The sequence below is a fragment of the Polyodon spathula genome, chromosome 3 (assembly GCF_017654505.1).
Source record: "Polyodon spathula isolate WHYD16114869_AA chromosome 3, ASM1765450v1, whole genome shotgun sequence".
NCBI classification, from domain to species: domain Eukaryota; kingdom Metazoa; phylum Chordata; class Actinopteri; order Acipenseriformes; family Polyodontidae; genus Polyodon; species Polyodon spathula.
In genome coordinates this window covers 40251759-40276817 of record NC_054536.1, presented here as the reverse complement: position 1 = coordinate 40276817, position 25059 = coordinate 40251759, and the positions used below count along the sequence as shown (strand labels likewise).

Genomic DNA, 25059 nt, shown 5'->3' with positions numbered 1-25059 from the left:
TACAAGCTCAGCTTTTGTCCCCCTTAAAATAGTGTGAGTTCATATTTTGTATGATTACACGTGTAACACATTTTTTTTTTTTTTTTTTTTGGTTCCTGGGTAGTAAGTGTTATTTCCTAATTGCTTATGAAAAGTATGGAAAATGGTTATTATTCCCCACAAACTTTGCTTTTGTGACCAGGACAGTGATATTTTGTAATGTACCTATTTTCCAGAACATTCCAGATATATTCAGTGCTGAGTAAACTTGAAGTAACTTCTAGAACTTTCTAGAACTTTCCAGTAATATAAATAGTAGTATAAATACAGGGGCCTTAAGCCCACCAGTTCAGTTTAGTTCCAGCTGCCTAAGTGGATACATATCTGCATTTTTATGAGATGGCATCAAGAGGCTGCAATGGTGGCATTCCTGATGGGTCTCCAAGGCGGTTTTACCAAATTTCCCTGCTATCTTTGCCTTTGGGACAGCAGGGACACCAAGGCACACTACCATAGACGGGACTGGCCACAGTGGACCGAGTTCTCTGTGGGAAGGAACAACGTCAAGTGGGAGCCACTGGTGGACCCCCAGAAGGTGCTGATGCCACCACTGCACATCAAATTGGGCCTTATGAAACAATTTGTGAGAGTTCTAGATAAGGAGTCGGCAGCCTTCAAGTACCTTCAAGACTTCTTCCCTAAGTTGTCTGAGGCAAAGGTCAAAGCCAGTATCTTCGTCGGACCACAGATAAAGAAGATCCTGGAGTGCAATGAATTCCCGAAGAAGCTCACTAGTAAGGAGAAAACGGCTTGTAACAGCTTTGTTGCAGTGGTTCGGGGCTTCCTGGGCAATCACAAGGCCGAAAACTATGTGGAGCTGGTTGAGACTCTGGTGAAGAACTACGGCACAATGGGCTGTAGGATGTCCCTCAAAGTCCATATCCTTGATGCTCATCTTGATAAATTCAAGGAAAACATGGGAGCGTTCTCGGAGTAGCAAGGCGAGCGTTTCCACCAGGATATACTGGACTTTGAACGCCTTTACCAAGGACAGTATAACGAGAACATGATGGGAGACTACATTTGGGGGCTGATTCGTGAAAGTGATTTACAGTATAATCTTTTGTAGTCATTTTTGTATTACTTTAGTATAAATACATGTTAATTTGGATTCATATGCTGTTTTTTTCTGACTTTATGTGAAGGAAAAGACACAAATTCGCCCGTTTTCTCATTGGAAATAGGTACATTTTCTAAATATCACTGTCCTGGTCACAAAAGCAAAGTTTGTGGGGAATAATAGCCATTTTCTATACTTTTGAGGCATAAGCAATTAGGAAATAACACTTACTACTCAGGAACAAAAATTGTGTTACATAGTGATATATATATATATATATATATATATATATATATATATATATATATATATATATATATATATATAGACACACACACACACACTATACTATATATATACTGAAAAAACTTTAATAATTTTATAAAGGGAAGATAGCCTATGCACATCAGTACAAGCTCCTTAACCTGGGTTTCATTTTGAATGGGGACCTAATTCAAATAAGTTTAGTAGCATTGAAGGTTAGGTTTATAACATTATAACATAGAAAACCCCTTATGGTTAACCTCAACTGAAGAAACCCGGTTTTTAGACACTGAAGCAGGTGGATCCTGTCATGGTTTTGGGCAAGTTATTTTAAAATGAAAGAACCTGAACAATAACATCTGCTAGCCAAATGTGGATTTTACAAGAGTGTTTTTCAACTCAGAAAAGAAGAATCAAGAACTGTGTTATTTATGACAGAATGATCTGATTTACTGAGAAAGGAGGTCATTTTTTAATACAGTAGATAAAAATAGGTCTTGTGCAGGCCAACTTGGAACAGGTGGATCCTCAACAGGAAATTGTGTAAAGGGCACCCAGAGCAGCATAGTGCATCCTTCCATTAATAACTCAGAAGAAGGATTCATTGTATTAGTAATTGTATAATTATTGTAATAAGAGGAACAGTGAGTTTTACTAATTCAGGGGTAATTCATCAGCACAGATCGAATGGAGTTCATCAGATGCTTGGGAAACATACCAAATCTCCAATAGTGATGTATGAAGGTGGGTCCAAGTGGAGTGGTTGCTCATGTGATTTTTATTTCGAATGAGAAAGTAGTGCAGGCACAGATAATGCAAGGTAGATTCTGATACATGATGATATTGGATCTTTATGAAGTGCATCTAGTTTGTATTATCCACACCTACTTGTTGCTCATCCTTCCAGTCATTGTCATAGCAGCTCACATCAAATGTAATGATTTATTTATTAATTTGACGTACAGTATTCTTGCTGAATATTGGCGCTTAAGCTTACCACCGAGCTACTGGGAAGTGGACAAGTTGCCATTTATTTGTTGTTTTAGAAAGAAGGAAAATAAAAGAAGTTGCCAGCTTCAATAAACAGCCTGCAAAAAATTGCTACCTACCTAGGGATAGTTTCTGTAGGAGGTTGTGCACTGGTGTATTATCTGATGCAAAGTAAGTGCATTCTACTCGTGAAGCTTTACTAAATGTGTGAGCTTGGAGATTAAATACCCCCCTCCCCCCCCGCTCCACCAGTAAGCTTTGCCGCCAGCTCATGTCTGCATCAAGTGTAGAAACCAAGCCCATTCTAATTCAAGGGGTGATGTGAGGAGTGTTTAAGGCCCTGATTAAAAATGACTAGCATTTTGTTTGAGGATACAAGTCCTGCCAACCCAGCATACCAGGTTCATGCAGTGTTGACAAAAACTAGCTTGGAAAAAAATCCCTTCTTCATTGGAAATAGGTGTTATTCCATAAAAGTGTATTTCCTGTAAATTGTAATTTTAAATAAAAGCTGATGCTCCCATTATTATTATTATTATTATTATTATTATTATTATTATTATTATTATTACATTTTCCAGTAGTGAAAAGTGCCACTTTATTCAGTCATAATGGTGGTTTTCTAATTATGACTTCTTTTAAGGCGGCACTAGACCCTGAACATACTAAGCAACTGGGGAGCATACCAGTGACTTCCCAGGGACTGATTTTGCTTGATTTTTTTCTTGGAAAACTACTAGGTCAGAATACTATCACTATGCACTGGAACAGCTCAGAGATAACCACACCGCAATGGAGTCTCTGGGGGCTCCACCCTAGCATGTACACAGCATTAAACTGACCAACAGACATAACAGAGTGGACAAAACAAGGGCAAAGGTGAGAATCACAGTCTTAATATATCTGAAGAGGAATTCATATTATAATGCTAGCAAGAAACAACTAGGAGCTGTTCATTTATTTTTCATTTAAATACTGGATATGTTTGTAGTTTGCTTTTACTGTCCTGTTCTCTTTTTCCAGATCAAAATTCCAGTGTCTGGGACTAAATCTTCTGGCTATCTCTATACCTACTTGTGGCAAAGTGGCTGGTGAAGGGGGGAACAGGTTTAGTGGTGATGCAGTGCAGGAGTGACAGGCAGACAACTGTAATCTGGTGAAAAAGTGCTTTATTTGTATTCCAGGTCTGGTGACGTTAAAATAATAAATCCCCGGCAAAACACAACATTGTGTAAGGTATGGGGATAACAAACAGGGCGCAGTCACCAACAAAAACGAACACATGGTCACCAGTCCTGGGTGAGTGCAGTCGTGCTGGTGGTGAGTGCAAACACAGGTATTTTTCATGACGGTAGTGCAGTGGTGCTCCGGATTGTGCTGACCCTTGGCAACAGCTCTGGAGGTGTGCTTTAACTGTCTGGTGATGCAAAAACATGAACAATTACAATACAGACAAACACAACACAAAACACGTAACACGTCTTCCTTTTATTATTGAGAGCTCCTCTCTCAGTCCTTCTCTCCACCCAGCTTTACCCAAACGAAGGAAAAGATCATCATTACCCTGGCCCCTATATGTAATCCCACATGACATCTAGGTAAACGGTTGCAGCTTCTTTATTACTTGCAGCTGCCCCTCGTTTACCTTTCAGGTCAATACGATCTTACAACAAAGTCTCGCTTCTTTCCAGGCTGACCGACTTCCCGGTCCTGGAAACGAACTGCCAGGCCAACCCTTCCAGATACTTCTCGTTCTTTTCACCCTCACTGGTCAGGAGGGAGATTTATCACCAGAACTCATTATTTTTCTGTTACATATCCCACCGCTCAGAGTGGAGCCAAAGGAACACTCGGCTAAATCTACCTTTCCCATTACTCCTCCCTCCCGGGCACGGTGTACCATATGGTACACGAAGGGCTGCAATGCCAGATACCACCGAGTTATCCCGGCATTGCTGTCCTTCATTGTGCTTAACCATGTGAGGGGGGCGTGGTCTGTGACCAGATCAAATGAGTGTCCCAGCAGGTAGTATCGTAAAGAGTGAGTAGCCCATTTAATGGCCAAACACTCTTTTTCGACTACGGAGCAGATACGTTCCCGAGGTAACATTTTTTTACTTAGGTACAATATTGGGTGTTCTAATCCAGCTACTTTTTGGGACAAGACTGCACCCAAACCTACATCCGATGCGTCGGTGTGGAGGATGAATCTCTTAGTGAAATCTGGAGTAATAAGAGTGGGGGCCTGGCAAAGTCTACGCTTAATAGTATCAAACGCCCCCTGACACTCAGCTGACCATTTAATTAAATTTGGAGCACTCTTTTTGGTGAGGTCAACTAACGGGTTAACCACTGTGGCGTACTTGGGGATGAAGCGGCGGTAATAACCAGCTAAGCCCAGTAGTGACTTCACCTGAGTCTTGGTTTTGGGGATCGCTGCATCGACCAAAGCCTGGATTTTGGTGACCACAGGTTTCACCCTTCCATTCCCCATTAAAAATCCTAAATATTGAGCCTCCGTTTTGGCAAACGCACATTTCCTCAAGTTAGCTGTCAGCCGGGCTGCCCTTAGAGACTGAAGAACGGCTGTAACCCTAGCCAAATGCTCTCGCCAGGTGGAGCTGTAAATCACCACGTCATCAATATGCTCTGTTGCATATTCATGATGTGGGCATAAAACCTGGTCTATCAGTCTCTGAAAGGCAGCGGGCTCACCATGTAGCCCAAATGGCATGGTTTTAAAGTCGAACAGCCCTTCTGGTGTTGAAAATGCGGTTTTCTCTCTGGAGCTGCGGGTTAAAGGGATTTGACAGTATCCTTTTGTCAGGTCCAGAGTTGAAATAAACCTCACTTTTCCCAGTCTGTCTAAAAGTTCGTCGACCCGAGGCATAGGATATGCATTGAACTTAGCAATAGCGTTCACCGTTCTGAAATCCACGCAGAAGCAGTTGGTGCCGTCTTTCTTGGCCACTATGACAATTGGACTGCACCACTCACTCCTGGAAGGTTCAATCACCCCAAGTTCGTGCATATCCCATAACTCTTTGCGAACACCACTTCGTCGACTTTCCGGGACCCGGTATGGTGTTTCTCGCACTGTGACACCTGGTGGAGAGATAATGTCATATTCAACTAAGTTTGTTCTGCTGGGCACGTCAGAAAAAACATCGCTGAACTCCTCAATAAGCTTACGCAACTCTCTTTGCTGATCCGGAACCAATTGTTCCCCCAATGAAATCATTCTTGTGCTAGGAGTCTCTGAACAGGGGCCTAAATCATCCTCCATATTGCCTGGGGCTATAAATAAGACCTCCCTTTCCTGCCAGGGTTTTAACAAATTGACATGATAAATTTCACGTTCATTACGGCGATCAGGCTGTCTAATTTCATAATTCACTTTCCCTAAAGCCCTTAATCACTTCATACGGCCCCTGCAATTTAGCACATTGTGGCAGAGCAAAGCTCTGCTCTTTAGAAATTGGCAGGGATGGGGTTAACTTCCCCTACCTGCCTGGGTTTATTATGTTCAGGTGGCTGGGGTTGATTAGTTGATTAGGTTGATTAACGATCAATCAGCGCCCAGCCACCTGATATAAAAGGAGGCCTCTGCTTCTCATTCGGGGGAGAGGGAGCTGAGGAAGCAGGTTGGGTTTTTTTTGGGTGTTTGGAAAGTTTGAATCCAGTGAAGGCATTGCCCAGCCTGGAAATTGTTATTTTTTTGTAAGTTTTGCTTTTTGTCTTTCTTTGTGTTTAAATTGCTTTGTTTTGGCCCTTGTGCCCTTTCATTTTTGTGTTTATTTATAATAAAATAGTTATTTTTTTGAACTGCAGTCTGTCTCTGGGCCTCTATCCACTCGCCAGCCTGCCACACACATAGTTTTGATTCTGATGAGGGAAGTAGCAGCATTACATTTTCCAATGGGAAAATGGGCAAATGTGTGTCTTTTCGTCCACATAAAGTCAGAAAAAAACAACATATGAATCCAAATTAACATGTATTTATACTAAAGTAATACAAAGATGACTACAAAAGATTTAGAAGTGATTTACATTTATACTGTATTTACAGCCACCAAAACTTGTTTGCACTAGCCATAGAACAGCTGCATGAAGCAAATGTTCCTGAAGAGAAGAAGCACTTCTCTGTGGTTGGCGTTGTTAGTTTACATGGAATGTTTTATGACCATTAAAGTGAATTACATGTATTTAAATCTGACAGTAAAAGGACAGTCATGATAAAGCTGTCCCTGACCACTCTGTTCCTGTACTAAAGGCAGTGTCCAAGACCAAGCCCATTTCCTTCTGAAGAAGTGCCCCGCCCCGCCCCACCCCAACCCGCTGATCCAATTGAATTAGCCAGATCTGTACTGCTTCGTTTGGCTCTGGGAGATTCTAGTGCAGAAACCAGTGGAAATTCAGTTCTAACTATTATTGTTCTATGTACTTTCATTACCTTTGCAGACCAGATTCAAACAATACTTGGTACTTCCAGACTTAAAGCTAATCCTTACGTTCCTCACTCTATCCCTTTTAAACAGGCTAGTACAACACAGTTGAAGTGTGAAATGGAAACAGATGTAAACTTGTATGTGAATCAGAACGGCTTACCCTATGCTTTAAACAAAGTCCAGAAAGTTTTGCAGTCCTATAACTTTATTCAAAATGTGCCCATTAAAATTAATAGCAATGTTTTTAATCCAAATTATTCACTTTAAGCTGGGGTGGTCTGGCACACATCTTGTCGTAGAAGACCTTCAAAGTGTCAGCTGCACACAAACATTCTGTGTAGGCAGACTTGGATTTGGGAAGGCCTAGCTGTAAACTGTATATAAACTGAGTTAGATAGTGCTGGCAGCAATCACATGCACATCTGGCAATTACCAGCAGCACATTTCACAGAATGCTGCACACATTTGCTAGCAAGGCAGATCCGCTATCAGACAGCCTTGTTTGATTGCACCATATCTTACCAGATAGCTGTAGGGTGTTGCAGGTTGACAAAGCACCACTGGGCAGAGTTTGACAAACACAACTGAGATGTAATGTACATCACAAACAGATGTATTTTTAATTAACATTTGTATCAGGCATTACCAGCCACAATAGACAAAGTCAGTTGACATTTGCTGAGGAGGCTCTTTAGTTCAGACTACTGAGTCCATGAGTGTGGGGCTATATGGAGACTGCTACAGATATATTTTTACATGCTTTTAAATGTATTTTAATTTGGTCAGGGCATTCTTTATTTACATTAAATCATTAAGAGTATTTAAATACAATGTTGCAGGCATCTGTACTCTATGTATGGCAAACTTACATCTTTACATGTGCATGAATGAATGTAATGTAAGCCTTGGTGATCTACTTTTTCATGATAATGATATTTGTATAAAATCAGGAGTTAATCACATTATAGCCAAATGCAATCCAAAATGTCTACAAGATGCCAGGAGTGTATGATACATGTTTGTTGAAGATTGTTGCAAAATCCAGGCAGGTAATCTGTTCACTTATAGAGTGACTGACAGACAGGAATGATCAGCTCATAAGAGTCCCCCATTTTTGAACGAGGTCCCAAAAAACAAAACATTCTGAGCTGATTTTCCTTTTAAAAGAACTTAAATTCCCCAAACCATCTCATGTATTACAATGTGTTACTTCCAAGTTGGAACTGCAGCATTTAATTTTTTGTTCACCAACAGTTGTGAAGAAAATAATGTGTGTATCTTTAATATAGGAAAATGTGAGATTTATTAAGTAATGGGAATGATTCACTGGAATTATTTTCTTAGCTCTATGGATTTTATATTAAAAAAGAGAGATTTAAAATCTCACCTAGTCACATATTTGTACAGTGGCTGTGCCAAAAGTGAACCTTGGATGTGACAAACCCTGCAGAGCAACCGTCCCCAGATGGCAGCAATGAGTCTACATTATATTGAACAATACAAACTCTGTAATGAACAGAAGTTGAAGAAAATGCAGTACATTTCTTTATTATATTAAATATATAGCATATCAAATTGCAGTAACATTTTGGACACATAAAAAGGCAAATGTACTAACAATTTCTTAAACCTTTTAGGAAAACTAGAAGGGGACAACATTCAAACATTATCATACACCAGCCTTGAATTCAATAGAGATTCAACACATCAGGGATATTACTAATTTCTGTTGAAAGTAAAAATACAGCTTTTGTTCTTTATAAAGAGAATGCTATGAATATTTGTTTACGATATGTTTGATTTATAGAAGTATGTACATACAAACCATTTATCATTAATGTGTATGCTAATACAAAGGTACAACAGAGGAATCTAGAATGAGTTGAGGACTTATTGTTTTTTTTTTTTAATAACTTCTTCTACTGAAGAAAACCAATCATGTAAATTACTAACCAAAAAGAAGGGTCAAGCCATGTCTTGGCAAGTGACACATTTTCAATACTGCATATGTGTGCACTGCCTGTTCAGTAGGATTTTTATTTATCATGTTGGCATAACAGAAGGGCATTTCCTCTAGTGCATGTGTACATTACATCATAGTTAGTAGGGCTTATATTCTATAGTACAGGCGATCCCTGACCTACAACGCTTCGACTTACGACTCTTTTGAATTATTACCCTGCTTCGACTTTACGACACGGCGAGACATGAGCCATGCGTCATGTGCGCATGCTCGGTGCCTGAACCGCACGCAGTACCTGTCTTGATTACCCTGACTCAGCCTAGCGGTTTTTTTTTAGTTTTTTTTTTTTAACATTTATTTGCCCTTAACAATGAAGGAAAGGTGCAAAGACTCAGAATGAAACCTAAGCTGTGAACTCTGTCACATGATTCAGGCGATCGTAGTTCTGGCTAGGAGTACCACATACATACACTGAATACGTCACTGGAAAGCCCTGTACTTTTAAACAAGCCAGGTAGGTGTCTGAGTAATATGCGCAAAACCACCGGGCTGAGGGTAAAGGGTTAAATCAGTATTTGCGTGAGTACAATTTAACGGGTCATGTTTGTAAAAATTATCTGGCCAGAGTAAGGCACGTAACCCCGATTTATAACACTGTTCCTATGGGAAAACGTACTTCGACTTGCAACGCGACTTTAAAGAACCAATTGTATCGTAAGTTCGAGGAGGACTGTCTGTACTGTTTTTCGATGTGTTTTCTTTCTGGTTTCTCTATTACAATACTGACAATTCGCAGAATCCCAAATTCAAGATAAACACAATTGATGTGTGCAGTAGCTAGGAATGAACGATGTCTGTTCTTTCTCTAACAGACATCGTTCTTAATTTAACCTGGTCTTCAGAGTAAATATTACATGTTTATTTAGGCATCTTTGAACAAGAAAAAACAAAACAAAACAAAACACTATTCTAATTTGGATTTAATTTGATGAAAAACAACTCCAACATACGGTGGTGGCAGTGATAAAATATACCTGAGAGGAAGGTACATTCACCCTCATTATGACAGAATTAAATGATATCTAAAATAAATAAGAATGAACTGAACAAGTGGGATCATCCGAAAATATGCTTTATATGCCAAGACTGATCTAGAGAGAGATTACTAGATGAGAACCACAGAAGCAACCTGTGGCATGTTTTAATAGATGGGGTGGCTCTTTTTTGTAAAGTAATAATTGCAACAGTTCAACTGAATGAACACACAATGTCTGTCACTTCTCTGGTAGTACTAGCTTTGAAATGTTAGCTTTTAAACAGAGAGCATTAATTGGATAAATAGTTTTCGTTTTACCTTTATTTATTGTCTATCTCCTTCTCCAATGAACTTTCCCTAATGTTTCTTTTGAAGATCTTGGTCATAAATCATTTTCAATTATGACATTTGCATTAAACCGGCAAGCAACCTTGCAGTAAATAAGAGTTTATTATGTAATTTATTTGTTTTTTTTGTAATGAACAGAATGTCAGAAATACCTTTCATAAGTTACAAGCTATCAAAATTATACAGAACTTCATACAAAATAATTACCTGTAAAAGGCACAGAAGGAGTTAATTTGGAGGCAATTTAATTGGGAGAAGACCATTTTGAGCAATACAGGCAGCAAATTCAGACTTATAAAATCAACTTTGTAACAAATACAGCAGTTATAATATTCAAAATATAGTATACTTTGTGATAATCTTACAAAATCCATTACTGTACAGAACAAAGCTGAAGGAATATACTTAATATTTATTTACAGTGCCACTGTTTCTTTTTTAATCTCTGCTGTTGTAAAATGCCTGGCTAGATCTATGTGCAGTGGTGCCTTGTTTCTTTTCAAAACATTTTGCCTTTACCAAGCATATTCTTATGGCAAACGTGTAAAAGTGAAAGGATTCTTTTTTTGCAATGGCTTTTAGAACTTAAATTATCAAAACACAAAAAGAGTTTGTAATTTTGATTTTAGCTTACATATATGTTTTCTTTGAATATTTAAATTATAGTAAGAAGCCACAGTGTGACATTATTACTGGACCATAACATTTAATTAAAAGCATGGCTCAAAAACCAATCACAAAATAGAATCACAGCAAGGTTTGCAGTCTTCTGTATGTTTTTCTGTCTTAGCCATTTAACAAACTAGCACAGACATACAGAGACTGGTTTAAAAGTCTCTAATAAAACTTGTTAAAAAAATTTAAAAAGTGTCCTTGGCTTGAATATAGCCTAGTAAATAAACTCTCCCGGACTGTCCTGCAGCGAACTGAAAGGTTCTTCAAATTTGAAGCGTTTAGAGATGGCCTTTTGATCAGAGGTAATGTTCTCCTTTTCTGACTGCCTGCACTGTCCAAGTGTGTATGCCGTCATGACAACGAACTCTTCTTTCACCTGAGTCGGTGCCTCTGGCTCCTCAGGGGGTGAGACTGGACTTGCTTCCTCAGGGCTGCTTTCACAGGGACTTGCTGCTTCTGAAGCCTCTGCTTCTTCTTGCTGTAACCACTGATGCTGCAGGCAGTCCTCAGCAGTGGCTCTGTCTCTGTTAAAGGAATGGTTAATAATATATTACTTATACATGGTAGCTTCCATCTTCAAGCAGATTCTGGGAAACAATGTCTGTAATTGACTGAATGTGGACTTTATAACAGCAAATACAAATTGTTCTAATAATATTCATAATATATTCAAAATATTGTATACTTTTTCTTTTAATCTTACATTATCCACCACTGTACAAAAAATATTTTAAAATAAAGGAAAGCTGAAGTAATGTTATCAGATATAAATTGATAACACAAATGTACATATGTATTATAGTCCTCAGAACAATAATTTGTTTCTTATTCTGAAATAAAAATATCAACTAGAAATGTGTCTTTTTAGGTATAAAACTAAGCAACCACCATGGCATAGTGTAGTGCTTTATCTTACTGTAAACATTTTGGGCCTCATGCACTAAACAGCAGTAACGTGTTTACCACAAAGTAAGCCTCTTTACACGTGCTTTGTACCCCTGCTGTATTCACCAAGCAGTGAAAAGAAACCTAACATGTGGTTTAACAATGTGTGGAAAAAGTATTGTTGAGTCATTTAAATATAATTAATGATGGAAATGTATACACATTAAATCAAAAATACAGTGGGGGAGGTATTTGATATGCAAGTCTTTATTCACTTTATAACATTTTTAGGTCCACAACACGTGTTAAAAATACTTTTGAAAAAATAAAATAAAATAAAATACGTTTGAAAAGCAGGCGGTGTACACTTTCACAACTTTCAGTAGGGCAGACCACTGGTGATACTGTATCGAAGAAGCAGGGACCATAGAAACATCCTAACTGCCAATTCATCCAATCTTATTTTAGAGATCACCCTCATATAAGTACAAGTTCAGGAAATTTGATATTAGCCCACAGAACACGTTTTCCCACACTGTAAGCCTACAGGATTTAGTTACTTAATTATTTTGCATGTAACATTAATTTAAAAAAAAAATGTCGCCTGACAAAAGCAGACAATTGGCACTTTGAAACACAATTTAGGGTTACATGTCATGATACTGTTGTTTTAAATTCAATTTGGATTTGCAAATAATAAAGAAGAAAGTCTTACTTCATGTAACAGAATGGATTTAATCTCTAATGTTCAGAGGGGTTGGGATGAATCTCAGTTTTTTTTTTTAACAAACAGTGTAAATGTATCAGTGTACAGGAGAGCGAGAGGGTCGCACCAAGGAGGAGGTGACACATAGATACAGACAAGAACATATTTGCCTTTATATGCCATAAAGTTGTTCTTTTTTGAAATCGATCTTTATTTTATGCTTTTATTTGAATATGCTCTTAATTGGTACTGAATTTACTGTATTGTGTTATGTAATATACTGTACTACTGTAATACACCGCGCAGTGACAGCTTCCAAATTAATAATTTAGCTTGCCTTATTAGTGTATATTATTAGATTAGTGACTAGAGTGGTCACTCCTTCCTTTTTGTGTGCAGCATGGGTTTCCCTTGCCACGCAGTATTTCATTACCGCCATTTAGTGCACAAGGGTTTATTTGAGGGTTTTCATCAACTTTAGCCTTATGCCTTTGGATAACGTAAGTAGTGGGGTTACAAAAAATATAGCGTTATATGTCCCCATGTATTGTACAACTGTTTAAATAACGTACTTGTAATTTTTCTTTTCATTGTTAACATCCCGACAACTTTTTACACATAATTTTAAAGTCTGTTTCAAATCTCTTTTCAAAATGTCCGCTCTAGTGTACTGATAGTATAAGGATTAATGCCCACATTGTTTAACAGGTAACACAGCAATTACGATCCATGATGTGGTACGGAACAGAAAAGCCAGAGCGCCTGTTAAGTTTTATTATCACTCTTCTGTAAGTGATTTAGAGGACAGATCTCAAACCCCCGGTGCAATAGCTCAGACATTTTGAAAAGAGCTTTGAAACAGACTTTAAAGTTTTAAGTGTAAAAAAAAGAAAAATTACAGGTATGTTATTTAAACAGTTGTAGCAACACGTGGGGACGTGTAACGCAATATTTTTCAGAAACCCACTGTTTTGTAAGGAAATAAGTTGAATACAATTATAGCACTAATAAGCTATACACATGTAATAAAAATGGTTAAAGTAGAGATACTTTTCTTACACCGGTTCTTTAATTAGAAGTGCCTTCATGAAGTCAATTGCTGGTTTGGATATTCTTTCAAATTCCTCTTCAGAGTAGCTGACATTTATTTTGGAAATATTCAAAAAGGTTTCCTGTTTGTCTTCTCCCAGGAAAGGGGACATCCCTGTAAGCATCACATAGGCCAGCACACCTATACTCCTGAAAAGAAAAACTCAAATTAAATCCTATGGGTAAATCCATGCAAGTACAACTAGAATCAACAGGGAACGGTAAACAGGTTACTTACCACATGTCTGTTGCTATGCTGATTGGCTCGTAATTCAGAATTTCTGGAGCTGCAAACAAATATTGTGCAAATGTACATTTTTTACAGATTATATTCTAAAAACGTATTCTGATTATCTTTTTAGAGTTGATACTGATGCCATTGTATGCTTTACTATACAACAATCGGACACCAGTTCTGCTCTGATTCAATAAAAGTAATGATGACATTAATTAATGACTGTTCTAAAACTACTGCTTACTGTCAAACACTTCACATGATAAAGTTATCTTTTTCAGAGGACTACAATGATTTTTTTCAGACAAAGACATGAAATCAATAAAACATTTTAGAAAGTTGTGGCTTTCCTTTGGTAAAAATGTCAGGCAAAAATAAGCCTCCAATCTCTGGCTTTATTGACATGGGAATTCCATTTATACAATGTAACAAACCACAGCAATGCCAACAAACAACCAACATCAATCTTTGCTCACTGTTGCAGGGCTATTTTTACGGAACTTTTAGAATCCCCAGCTTAAAACGCAACTCCACCACAAAAATCCTGGAATGAAATGGACTGGTCCTGTAAATTATATGTATTTTATGATTACAAAAAAAAAAAAAGTGTTAATCACTAGTTGCCATGCTACCCCCTCATTCCAAACTAGGCAATTTTTTTTTTTTTTATCTCTCAGTTTGTTTCTTTTGACACAATGATATCGTTTTAACTTACCCACGTACTCGGCTGTTCCCATGATCTCTCTCAGCTCCTCATTGCTGCTCATTATTCTAGAAAGCCCAAAGTCAACTATTTTGATATCTCCCAAAGGTGACTCACTGGTTAGTAGAATGTTCTGAGGCTAAAAAAACAAGCAGGGTTATGGAATACCATTAAAATAAATTAGAAAATACCTACAGCATGCCTATCAATTTTTAAAGGAAACCCACCTTTTGTTAAAAAACTGTTTCCATTTTCCTTCTGTTTCTGTGCACATAGTGTGCAATTTCACTGTCAATTTAAACATTAAATATTGCCTATTGTTTTAGGATATTTAGACCATTTTAAAAATCCCAAATGTTTTTTGCCAACTGTATTACTAGATTCGCAGTAATGATACAAGAAGAAATTCAACCCGAAGCAACTGCAGTTTAAAAGTAACTGTACACTACAGTCTTATGTGCATTGCAATTAAAGGTATGTGTATGTAAATCCAAGAGTTTTGATGGGATTTGCACTTTACCAGAGTACACAAGAAGAGTCACATTGAAAAAGCCGTGGTCCACCTGCCCTACACAGACAAGTGGCATACCAAAAATCCCATGAGCTATAAAAAATTTCCAAGTGGATCACTGTCAAAACCAATGCATTAGCCTGGAATCTTGAAAAAAAGGGAGGTCGAGATTCTACAGCCTCCCTAAAACTGATTCTACAGCCTACAAAACTGATGGGGGCCAAGGTTGCCCCAATTGTTTCTTCTGACTTGTAGCAAAAACACAAGCTAAGTTAGAAGAAACAATTGGGGCAACCTTGGCCCTCATTGGTTTTACAGTTGTGCCTATTTGCTTTGTGCTGAGCAAGGTTGGCCCAATGGTTTCTTCAAACTTGGCTTGTGTTTTTGATATCTCCACTTTAAATGGCTGGACACTTTGATAATTTGGCGTATTTTCACATTTCCAATGTGTTTTTGTTTCAGATTTGATATACACTATATAGAGCTTTCATTGACATAAAAAATCATACAGTACAAATAAAAAGATAGTTCGGCTCAAACCTTCAAATCAAGGTGGACCACATTCTTTTTGTGTAGGAATGCTACACCTTCCAAGATTTGCTTCATTAGTCGTTTAACGTCTTTCTCCTTGAAGGCCTCATCTCGGTCAGCGACACACTGGTTAAGTATTTCACCACCAGCTGCACTGTGAACAAAATTAATATTGAGTAAAATCAACTATAAAGGGAACACAACAACAAGGGCTGTCACAAAACTTTAACCCAACCATCAGCCCAACGCTAAAATAATTGACTTTGATTTGTTTTAATGTCCGTTATTTACATCAACTTGTTAAAGTTTACATGCTTTTGCCTCAAAGTCTATAGTTATGATGGGAAAATCACAGTACTAAAAATAAAACCATTAACATTTTTTTTTTGTACAATACTACAGTATTCTCACACTTTATAACAAATATGTTCAGAAATGTGAAGTGATTTTTCAGCTCAATTGTAAATTCAGAGTATTTTGCTATCAATAAAAACATGTTTGGCATCGATCAGAACAGCAATGTAACCTAGCAACATTTGCTTGTTTAGCATAGGAAATACATACAGTATGTCCTTATGCTACAGATTCCACCATCTAGAAGGGGGGTTCCTTGGCCTGGTTACATTTGACTCCATATCTGTATTCAATTCATGCTTTATGAAGCAATCATTACTGTGTTTTCCTGGATAGTTTGACATGCAGCAGTGACAGCAGTTGTTGATTTATTGGGCAATCTGCTGATTAAATCAATAAACCAAAACTAATTTTCATGCTACAGCAAGCAACACTCCACATATACAGTAATAAAGACCTGTTTTCATTAACATGTGTTGCACTGTAAAAAAAAAAATCTAATAAAATACTGTAGGTTTTAATATAAAGCTAAGTTTGCTGTATGCAAGATGTTATAATGTAACTGCATATTATTTGCCAAAGGGCAACTAGCTACTGGAGCAGATCATGATGTACCCTCAATAATCATTATTTTTTTTAAAAAAAGCATTTCTGCTTGAGGAAAAAAAGTTAGTCCAAACTATTTAACTTTATTTCTCCAAAAGACTTCAAATCATGCTACATTTAAAAAAAAAAAAAACCTTTAGTTTTGTTGCTAAAATTCTTACTAATGAGACCTGCTTAATAGGTCTTTCTACCCAAATTCAAAAATCCTTTTTTATGCCATTTTTAAGACCCTGTATCCTAGAATCATTTGTTAAATTGCATAACTCCAACCTCAATACGAGAGAGAAAAAACTAAACAAGAATCAAGTGATTTATAAAAAGGTGAAGTTGAGCTTGTATCTCAGTTAAACTCAAACAACAACATTATCATGTTGGCCCTCACTATTCCCTATTTTTCATTTCAGGCCTCAGTGTAAATGAAAGAGTTAACTCAAGAGTTAACTTCTAGGAAGGATGCATTTAGTAACTAACACTTTTCCACTCACGCTGCACTTGCCTACAGAGAAGCAGCATCAACAGTCATTGGTTAACATGGGAAGCTTAAGTTAATGCTGCTCTGCTTAATTTGCAACAGGGGTCACCAAGGAACAAAGGCAGATGGGATGAGAAACTGCATGGGCTGGAATAGGGGACAACACAAGTTAACAAAATCAATAGCAAAATCAATAGCTTCAATCAAAACTGGGATGAAAATCTCCCATAAAGTATGTTAAAGTGTTAAAACATTTTTTTTAAATTGCATTAATTCATTATGGACATTATGTCAACTGCTACTTTTTTTGCTCCTCGACCTGTACATTACTGACCATAATAGCTTAGTAAGCAATTAAAATTTGTATTTTTTTTTTTTATCATGAAAGTATGGCAAGGCTATTCTGGTACTTTTAACACTTTTTGCCGAACATCTATGTTCAATTTAAACTGCTTAAAATTACACACAAAAAAACAAAACAAAAGAGAAGCTATAATTTAAATGATGGAACAGCAGACTTTTCTCCCCCTTTCGCCAAATAGGTTGCAAGCCACAAATCAGGGCCATCCTGTGCTGGTGGAAAGCACAATGACATACAGTGGCTTGCGAAAGTAGCCCCCCCTTGGCATTTTTCCTATTTTGTTGCCTTACAACCTGGAATTAAAATTGAGTTTTTGGGGGTTTGTATCATTTGATTTACACAACATGCCTACCACTTTGAAGATGCAAAATATTTTTTATTGTGAAACAAACAAGAAATAAGACAAAAAAACAGAAAACTTGAGCGTGCATAAGTATTCACCCCCCCAAAGTCAATACTTTGTAGAGCCACCTTTTGCAGCAATTACAGCTGCAAGTCTCTTGGGTTATGTATCTATAAGCTTGGCACATCTAGTCACTGGGATTTTTGCCCATTCTTCAAGGCAAAACTGCTCCAGCTCCTTCAAGTTGGATGGGTTCCGCTGGTGTACAGCAATCTTTAAGTCATACCACAGATTCTCAATTGGATTGAGGTCTGGGCTTTGACTAGGCCATTCCAAGACATTTAAATGTTTCCCCTTAAACTACTCAAGTGTTGCTTTAGCAGTATGCTTAGGGTCATTGTCCTGCTGGAAGGTGAACCTCCATCCCAGTCTCAAATCTCTGGAAGACTGAAACAGGTTTCCCTCAAGAATTTCCCTGTATTTAGCGCCATCCATCATTCCTTCAATTCTGACCAGTTTCCCAGTCCCTGCCGATGAAAAACATCTCCACAGCATGATGCTGCCACCACCATGCTTCACTGTGGGGATGGTGTTCTCAGGGTGATGAGAGGTGTTGGGTTTGCGCCAGACATAGCATTTTCCTTGATGGCCAAAAAGCTTAATTTTAGTCTCAACTGACCAGAGTACCTTCTTCCATATGTTTGGGGAGTTTCCCACATGCCTTTTGGCGAACACCAAACGTGTTTGCTTATTTTTTTCTTTAAGCAATGGCTTTTTTCTGGCCACTCTTCCATAAAGCCCAGCTCTGTGGAGTGTGGTCCTATGGACAGATACTCCAATCTCCGCTGTGGAGCTTTGCAGCTCCTTCAGGGTTATCTTTGGTCTCTTTGTTGCCTCTCTGATTAATGCCCTCCTTGCCTGGTCCGTGAGTTTTGGTGGGTGGCCCTCTCTTGCCAGGTTTGTTGTGGTGCCATATTCATTCCATTTTTTTAATAATGGCTTTAATGGTGCTCCGTGTGATGTTCAAAGTATTGGATATTTTTTTATAACCCAACCCTGATCTGTACTTCTTCACAACTTTGTCCTTGACCTGTTTGGAGAGCTCCTTGGTCTTCATGGTGCCCCTTGCTTAGTGGTGTTGAAGACACTGGGGCCTTTCAGAACAGGTGTATATATACTGAGATCATGTGACAGATCATGTGACACTTAGATTGCACACAGGTGGACTTTATTTAACTAATTATGTGACTTCTGAAGGTAATTGATTGCACCAGATCTTATTTAGAGGCTTATAGCAAAGGGGGAGAATACATATGCACGCACCACTTTTCCGTTATTTATTTTCTAGAATTTTTTGAAACAAGTTATTTTTTTTATTTCACTTCACCAATTTGGACTATTTTTTGTATGTCCATTACATGAAATCCAAATAAAAATCAATTTTAATTCCAGGTTGTAAGGCAACAAAATAAGAAAAATGCCAAGGGGGGTCAATACTTTCGCAAGCCACTGTAAACTGAGAGCAATAAGGCCACATTTCTCTGCTGGCTGGAGAAATTCCTCAGATCTGTTAAACTGAATGAATGTGGTCTCTAATTCTTATGTCCAAAACAAATTCCATCAGCAATCTGCTTGACTCCAAGTCAACTACAACAATCTTTTTCTTAATTTCACATGATAGATTTTCATAAAAGCAAAATGCATTCCACTCACTTCCCACAAGCACAAAAGAGTTCCGTTCTCTATTTGAATACTGCTGACAAAGCCATTTGTATGGATCATCTCAATCTGTCATTAAGCCCCTTTTCATTAAATTTCAGTTTTTGTTTTATAGCGCATTCACACTGGCAGTCGCGTTTAGTTTATTTCAGGATGTTCTGTGCACTTTCTTTCTAATTTCAATGCAGGTTATGCCCCTAATCCAAGCTCTCAAACAAATGTAGGCTAATACAGGAAACAAGCACATGATGTGATAAAACTAGTGACAAATATGGCCTGAATGACATGGTAACAACTGCTGTAACCAGAACACAGTATGTCTTTAATTTCAAATGTATAGAATCTAACTGCCTTCACTTTAGTCGTGACTTTTTTCTCTAAATAAAAAAAAAAAAAAAAAAGCCTAGGCTACTTAAAATTGCAGAACTTTATTTAGTTTCAGATTAACTACATGCCAGCAATCAATAAGTACAGCTCTGGCTAAACACTATACATCAGCTAGAATTTTAGGATTGAGACATAATAAAAAAAAAAAAGACTGCATGAACATAAATCCAATCTTTTATCATCTTGTAATCAAGAAAGTACAAAATGATACCGCAAGTCTACTGGAAGTCATAATAGCATTACAGTATTTTATGTTAGATTTAAAAATGTTAAATATATGGAAAAACTACTATGTAGCTAATTAAATATGTTAACGCAACATTATTCAGCAGGTTTCATTTGACTTTATGAAGCAAAATTTGTTAATTCCATAGCGTGAATTTTCATCCTGATATAGAGGTTGACATATAGCTAGATATCTTGATCCATTCCAGATTGCAGCATCTTATGAATCCAAAACAGAGCCATACATACCGTAGTTCACAGATTTGGTACAAAGTTTCACGCTACAAGCAAATATGTGACTGGCTTGCATACTTCAAATGTAGATTTTTCTCTTTCAAGGTTCTAGTAGTGAAAAAAGTTTGTCAAGGGTGATGCGTTATCATACATTGTACAGCACTGCATTACCCTGTCCCTGTCCCTACAAACGTAGCAAAACGCAAGGCGTGGCAGTCTTATAGTAGCACCACACTGCCCGTCAAGCACGAGTTCAAAAGATCATGAAATTCACGCATTGCATGGTAGCTTAGAAAGCTCACCGAGGTGTTCCATATCAAACAAACCAAGTGCCATGTAATGTAAGTGCAATGTGCAGACAAATGACAAATTGTAGAGCCACTGCTTATCAGCTTACTGGACAGTATGTGTTTTGCAGGAAAAAAACCAAAAACATTAGATTAGTCTGCAGTTTCCAGTGGTGTTATCCTTGCCACGCTGTTGTCTTTCTTTACAGTACAGTCTTCATTGCTGATAGTGAAGTGCCTTCCCATTTGAGACAGACACACACAAAACAGTGACTACTATCCTTATATTTATGAAATTATTTGAACACTTATCTGTTGCTGATCAACCGCTGAAGTATACTACCAGTAGTTATTTACTGTATCACCAGTAAGTAATTCAGTACTCATGTAAGCCTCCATAAGACGTACAGTATTATAAAAATGGAATGTCATGCTTTATGCTTCCACTTTGACTTGATGCGCTTGGAGTGAAAGACTTGAATATTATTAATGTACAGCAACAGCTAGAAATAAGGAACAAGTTGTGCAGATATATTGAATGGAATGGATTTGTATATGTAACCCTTTTACAATGTATGTGTACGGAAATCAATTAGATTAAGCAATGTGGGAGTTAACAGGAAGACCCGCCTTGATTGATGCTCAAACACACTGAGATTTGAGCATTCATTTTGTGAAAATTGCTCAGACTAACTAAATAAGTTAATTTATTCTGAAAAGTTGCAATCCTTACTCCAGAAGAAATAATCTTCCAACCGGAGACCTATAAAGATTGTTTCGAAAAGCCCTGGTGAGTTTCTATATCTTTGGGTTTTATTCTGAATATATAAAGCACTGTATAATTTTCCAAAATGCGTAATGTTAGCTAATGAAAAAAATATTGAAACAAAACTGGTATCGGTCTTAAAAGTAATGTTTTATTTTATATCAAGAAAAAAACAATGTTTAAAATCCTAACATCCTAAACTTTTGCCTTGACTTAAGTTTAATGGCCTTAGTGCCCTCTATACATGTGTTAACCTGAAGGCCATTTTGGCCTTGCCCTTTTTTGTGTCAATTTAGACATCTGTATGTGACACACACAACACTGAAAAACATTTAATTTCATAACATATAATAAGAAAAAATAAGCTGCAGATTACAAGCAAAAATGTAAAACATATTTGATATATCCCTTGGTTACTTTAAAATTAGCGTTCTGTAAAGCACTGGGAGGGGGGCCTCCATCATAAAAATAAGATGTACACTGCCCTATTTTAGTTATATACTATTTAGCCACTGTTCGGATCAACTGAATTACATGGTATGTTTATAAAATAAACAAATAAATAAATAAAATAAACCAACATGGCAAAAGTTGCACTTTATAATATCAATACAAAATTACACTAAATGTAGGAGACTCCATCTGATCTTTCAACAGTTCACAAAAGTAAGACACAAGTTCTGCACTTTTAAGTGTTTTGGTAACTTGTAAGGTCAAAATGGGTTTATTAATAATAGAGAAACTAAGCAGGGAACTACAGTTAGGAGTGTATGCGGACCATGACATTTATAAAAGCATTGTGTTGAACACCGCATGTGTTAAATAAAGGATTCTAGTGAATTACTTAATTACTTTTACAGTGTCCAAAACAAGAATAAGCTAGAATGAATCTTTTAGCTATTTAGACATATCTTAAATATCAGACAGTAAAAATGTAAAAAACTTACTATTCCAGCACCAAGATCATTTCTGAGGACGTTTCATAGACTTCATGTAGGTCAATGACCCAGCAGTTGGATTTGGCCAGCTCTAGGATGGCAATCTCGTGGATAATCTCCAGACGACAGTCTTGTCCCTTTCTCCTCTTTCTCATGCATTTAGCAGCATAGGCCTTCCCTGTGCTCTTCTTCACATACTTCTTCACCACAGCAAATTTACCCCTGTGAATTATAATTTAAACATGTTTAAAAAAAACAAACTGTATATCTCTTGACATACCTTACTATAGTACAGTACAGAAACAAAACATGCTTACTGTACAGTATGGCTAATGAATGTGTTACTGAAATAATTATCACTCAATCTGAAAAATATAGATTTATGTGGGAACACACACACACACAAACACACACACAAACACACACACACACACACACACACACAACACACACACACACACACACACACACACACACACACACACACACACACACACACACACACACACACACACACACACACACACACACACACACACACACACACACACACACACACACACAACACACACACACACACACACACACACACACACACACACACACACACACACACACACACACACCACACACACACACACACACACACACACACAACACACACACACAAACACACACACACACACACACACACACACACACACACACACACACACACACACACACACACACACACACACACACACACACACACACAAACACACACACACACACACACACACACACACACACACACACACACACACACACACACACACACACACACACACACACACACACACACACACCACACACACACACACACACACACACACACACACACACACACACACACACACACACACACACACACACACACACACACACACACACACAAACACACACACACACACACACACACACACACACACACACACACACACACACACACACACACACACACACACACACACACACACACACACACACACACACACACACACACACACACACACACACACACACACACACACACACACACACACACACACACACACAACACACACACACACACACACACACACACACACACACACACACACAAACACACACACACACACACACAAACACACACACACACACACACACACACACACACACACACACACACACACACACACACACACACACACACACACACACACACACACACACACACACACACACACAACACACACACACACACACACACACACACACACACACACACACACACACACACACACACACACACACACACACACACACACACACACACACACACACACACACACACACACACACACACACACACACACACACACACACACACACACACACACACACACACACACACACACACACACACACACACACACACACACAGTATTCAAACCCCTGACCAATTCTCTCATATTGCTGAATTACAAATGGTACATTGCAATTTCATTCTGTTCGATATTTTTTTTTTAAAACACTTTTTTAATAAAACTCAAAATTAATTATTGTAAGGTAACATTGGTTTTATGTTGGGAAATATTTTTAAGAAAAATAAAAAATTGAAATATCTTGCTTGCATAAGTATTCAACCCCCACACATTAATATTTGGTAGAGCCACCTTTTCCTAAAATAACAGCTTTAAGTCTTTTGGGGTAAGTATGTACCAGCTTTGCACATAGTGTCGGAGTGATTTTGGCCCATTCTTCTTGGCAGATTTGCTCCAGGTTGTTCAGGTTGGCTGGACGACGCTTATGGACCGCAATTTTCAAATAATGCCACAGATTCTCAATGGGATTGAGATCAGGACTTTGACTGGGCCACTGTAGGACATTCACCTTTTTGTTCTTGAGCCATTCCAATGTTGCTTTGGCCTTGTGCATGGAATCTTTGTCCTGCTGAAAGGTGAATCTCCTCCGAAGCTTCGGTATTTTAGCGGACTGAAGCAGATTCCCGTGCAGTATTTTCCTGTATTTTGCTCCATCCATTCTTCCTTCAGTTGTAACAAGATGCCCAGTCCCTGCTGATGAGAAGCATCCCCACAGCATGATGCTGCCACCACCATACTTCACTGTAGGGATGGTGTGTCTTGAGGCATGGGCAGTGTTAGATTTGCGCCACACACAGCCCTTTGAGTTTTGGCCGAAAAGCTCTATCTTGGTCTCATCTGACCACAAAACCTTTTCCCACATCGCAGCTGAGTCACTCATGCTTTCTGGCAAACTCCAGATGTGCTTTCAGATGGTACTTTTTGTGTAACGGCTTCTTTCTTGCCAACCTCCCATACAGGCCAGTGTTATGCAGAGCTCTTGATATGGTTGACTGGTGCACCATTACTCCACCCCCAGCCACTGTACTCTGTAGCTCCTTCAAAGTGATTGTTGGCCTCTCTGTGGCTTCTCTCACCAGTCTCCTTCTTGTTTGAGCGCTGAGTTTTGAGGGACAGCCTTTTCTTGGCAGTGCCTGGGTGGTGAGATGCAGCTTCTACTTCCTGATTATTGATCCAGCTGTGCTCACTGGGATATCCAAACACTTGGATATTATTTTGTACCCTTTCCCTAATCTATGCATTTGTATTACTTTATCTCTAACTTTTGTAGAATGCTCTTTGGTCTTCATTTTCCTTCAGATTCACAGCCTTACCAATGATCCTTCAACAGTGGGGTTTTTATCCAGAAAATGTGACAGCAACTTTAATGGTTCACAGGTGGAGGCCAATGTTAATAATACATTGTAGCATTCCAGTCACCTGAGCACAATAAAGTCAGGCAGGTAGGGGAATTTAACCCCATCCCTCCCAATCTATAC

General features: G+C 38.1%; 1 protein-coding gene across 1 annotated transcript in view; it reads right to left on the bottom strand.

Annotated features, from left to right (window-relative positions):
• Positions 1-8348: 8348 nt before the first annotated feature.
• Positions 8349-25059, bottom strand: part of LOC121313084 (serine/threonine-protein kinase 17A-like) — a 28542-nt gene continuing 11831 nt past the window's right edge. The window contains exons 2-7 of the mRNA XM_041245231.1: positions 22185-22397; positions 15493-15637; positions 14454-14580; positions 13742-13790; positions 13474-13653; positions 8349-11347 (exon numbers count right to left, since the gene is read on the bottom strand). Coding sequence (XP_041101165.1) covers positions 11038-11347; positions 13474-13653; positions 13742-13790; positions 14454-14580; positions 15493-15637; positions 22185-22397 — 1024 coding nt within the window. The 3' untranslated portion in view covers positions 8349-11037. The remainder of the gene's footprint in view (positions 11348-13473; positions 13654-13741; positions 13791-14453; positions 14581-15492; positions 15638-22184; positions 22398-25059) is intronic.